General features: G+C 70.5%; 1 protein-coding gene across 1 annotated transcript in view; it reads right to left on the bottom strand.

The window, feature by feature from the left end:
* Nucleotides 1–1,244: 1,244 nt before the first annotated feature.
* CHLNCDRAFT_49310 (hypothetical protein) overlaps nt 1,245–2,737 on the bottom strand; it is a gene marked incomplete at both ends in the record, with an annotated part of 6,510 nt that continues 5,017 nt past the window's right edge. Inside the window, 2 exons of the mRNA XM_005851600.1 lie at nt 1,245–1,843; nt 1,974–2,518. Of these exons, the coding sequence (XP_005851662.1) occupies nt 1,245–1,843; nt 1,974–2,518 (1,144 nt within the window). The remainder of the gene's footprint in view (nt 1,844–1,973; nt 2,519–2,737) is intronic.

Genomic DNA, 2,737 nt, shown 5'->3' with positions numbered 1-2,737 from the left:
TTGCTGCCGCTGCCGCCGCCGCAGGGGTGCTGCTGCGGCGGCGGCGGCAGCGCACGTGGCAACCCCCCGCGTTTCCTTGCCTCCCATCCACCGGACCCCGTCTGCGCTTCACTTTGTTTAGGGAGGGGCTGCTCACTGCTCATTGCTCATTGCTCATCGCACACTGCTCAACGCTCATTGCCCTATATCCCACCCAGCCGCAGGACTCTACTGCCGCCCGCGCCCCGCCCCATCTGGCCGCTTGCGCGCCCCATCCCCCCTCGATGGGGCCCGCCCACACCGGGGCCTCCCCCCTCCCGACCACTGCTTTCTCAACGGCCCCGAGCCGGGGCTGCCCTCATTGCATACATAGTGCGCCTTTCCCTGCTTTTCTAGTGACCTAGCGTTCCGCACTGCCGTTTGGCCAGCCCATGCTCCCGTACCGTTGCGTTTCTCCCCAATGCGCCATGCCACTTTGCCAGTCATACACACGTTTCGATGCGTGCCCTGTCAGCTGCTTGCGTTGCATGTCGCCTTGCTCCACCCCTGTTTTATTGCTTTCTCTGCTTTCGCCCGGTTCCCGTCCCGTTTCGGCGGGGAGTCTATGTTGCAAGCTAGTTCTTGCTTTACCAGACTTTAAGCCCACACAAGCACAAGCAACAGCGGCGCCGGCGGCGCTGCTCCGCTGCCCGGCTCAGCCTGCAGCAGGCCTGCTAATTAGCCTTATAAGCCTGCCCGTTCCCCTGCGCCTGCTGACCTCGCCGGGTGGCACCTCCTGCCTCTACCTGCCACCCGCCGCCAACCCCGCGCCCCGCCCCGCCGCCGCTGCTGTGCAGAACGAGACCCAGACCTAGGCACTCAGCGAGGCAGCCGAAGGCCGAAGGCCCTGGGTCCTTGGCATTGTCGGCATGTGCCCGCCGACCGCGCCCACGCAACACTCCCCCCACCACCTCCCCCACCCGTTGCGAGGCTCCGGCACACCGCTCGCGGTGCATGCCCGTGTGTTTCCCCTGTGTGATGTGCCCCTGTGATGCGATGTGCCTTCCACCATGCCTCACCTCCCTGCCGCCTCCCTGCCTGTTGCTCGGGGACGCGCTCCGTTGAGTGTTTACTTTCATCCATCGCCTGTTTCTTTTTTGTCAGCTGAAATTCGATGTAACCCAGACTCGCTTCCAAACTGGGGCAGCAACACAAGAGGAAACTGCGCAATGAAGCTGGCCGCTTCATTCTCTCTCAAAGACAGCAGAGCCTCGGTGCCCCACTGGCTACTGCTGCTGCTGCTGCTGCTGCTGGCGGCGCGCCGCGGCCCAGCCGCTCTGGTGGATCACGCCCTGCACGCCGCCAGTCGCAGGCGCCGCCGCCGCCACCGTGCTTGCCGCTGCCACGCTCGCCGCCGCCGCGCCCGTCGCCGCCGCCTGCTTGGCCTGCTTTGCCTGCTGCCGCTTCGCCTCCGCCTTGAGCTTGGCCTCCTCCATCTCCTGCTGCTTCCTAAGCAGCTGCACCTTCTCCTCTGCCGCGCGGGCCGCCTCCAGCAGGCCCTGCGAATCCAGCTTGGCAGAGGCGCCGATGATGGCGCCCCGCCTGGGCCGCGCGGCACCGCCGCCGCCGCCGCGCCTGCCGCCGCCGCCCTCCTCGCGCTGCCGCTGCTGCGCGGCCAGGCTGAGGTGCTGGCTGGGCGCCTGCTGGCGGCTGCCATAGCCGTGCGCGCTGCCCAGCGCCAGCGCGCCGGCGGCGGCGCTGCTGAAGCCGGGGGCGGCGGCCGCCGCGGCCGCCGCCGCCGCCGCCGCCGCGTCGTGCGGCACAAACTGCGCCGTCTCGAAGTCGTAGGTGCCCCACTGGCCCACGGAAGGGTGGCAGTACAGCCCTGCGGTGCAGGCAGGGGCCGGGGCAGCAGGGCCAGGCCGTGGGCGGCGCACGTGAGCAGGCGAGCAGGGCAGGAAGCAGGGCTGCGGGACCCCTGGGTGGTGGCAGGAACCGAGCGCACAGTTGGGCACCTGTGTTGGCATCGTAATAGTACCCGCTCGTCGGCTCAAGCATGTAGCCGCTGGCAGCGTCAAAGGCAAACCCGGCCGCCTCCGCCGCCGCGCGCTGCTGCACCAGGGCCGCCGCCGCCGCCGCGTCGCCGCCGCCGCCCGCTGGCGCGGCCAGCAGCTCGTGCCCTCCGGCGGCCCCAGCAGGCAGCTGGCCTTCCTCGGGCTCCTCCGCTGCCGCAGCCTGCGCCTCTGCCGCCTGCTGCCGCTCCCAGGCCGCCAGAGGGTCTTCATCCTCCTGGTGCCCGCTGCCCTCCCCGCCGCCCTCAGCAGCAGCCCCAGCCGCCGCCCCTTCCCCAAACTCCTTGGGCTGCCAGCCCGCATGTGCCAGCGCCGCCTCAGCGGCCGCCTCCGGAGGCAGCCACCCCGCCCGCAGCAGCTGCTGCTGCTGGTAGTGCGGGTCGCCGGCAAAGCGGTCGCGCGCGTAGGACAGCTGCAGCGCCTGCCCCTCCTGCGTGTCCGGGGCGGCGCCCTGGCAGGCCGCCAGCGCCTTGCCCGCATCCTTCAGGCTGCGAGGAACGGGAAGGGGGAGGGCAGCAGAGGCAGGGGCAGGGGACGTGTGGGCGGGCGGTGCAGGGAAGCCGGCGACGGCGGCGGCGGCGGCATGGGATGCCCCGCGCGGGCCGACGGGCGCGGCCCCTGCCTCCCTGCCTGCACGCTGCTCGCTCGCCAGCCCACTCCCCATCTCCCCATCTCCGCACCATTCTGCTCTGAAAACTTGCGCACTA

This window comes from Chlorella variabilis (genome assembly GCF_000147415.1).
Source record: "Chlorella variabilis unplaced genomic scaffold CHLNCscaffold_1, whole genome shotgun sequence".
Lineage (NCBI taxonomy): Eukaryota > Viridiplantae > Chlorophyta > Trebouxiophyceae > Chlorellales > Chlorellaceae > Chlorella > Chlorella variabilis.
The sequence above is the reverse complement of the archived record's forward strand: the minus strand, read 5'-3'. Positions and strand labels throughout refer to the sequence as shown.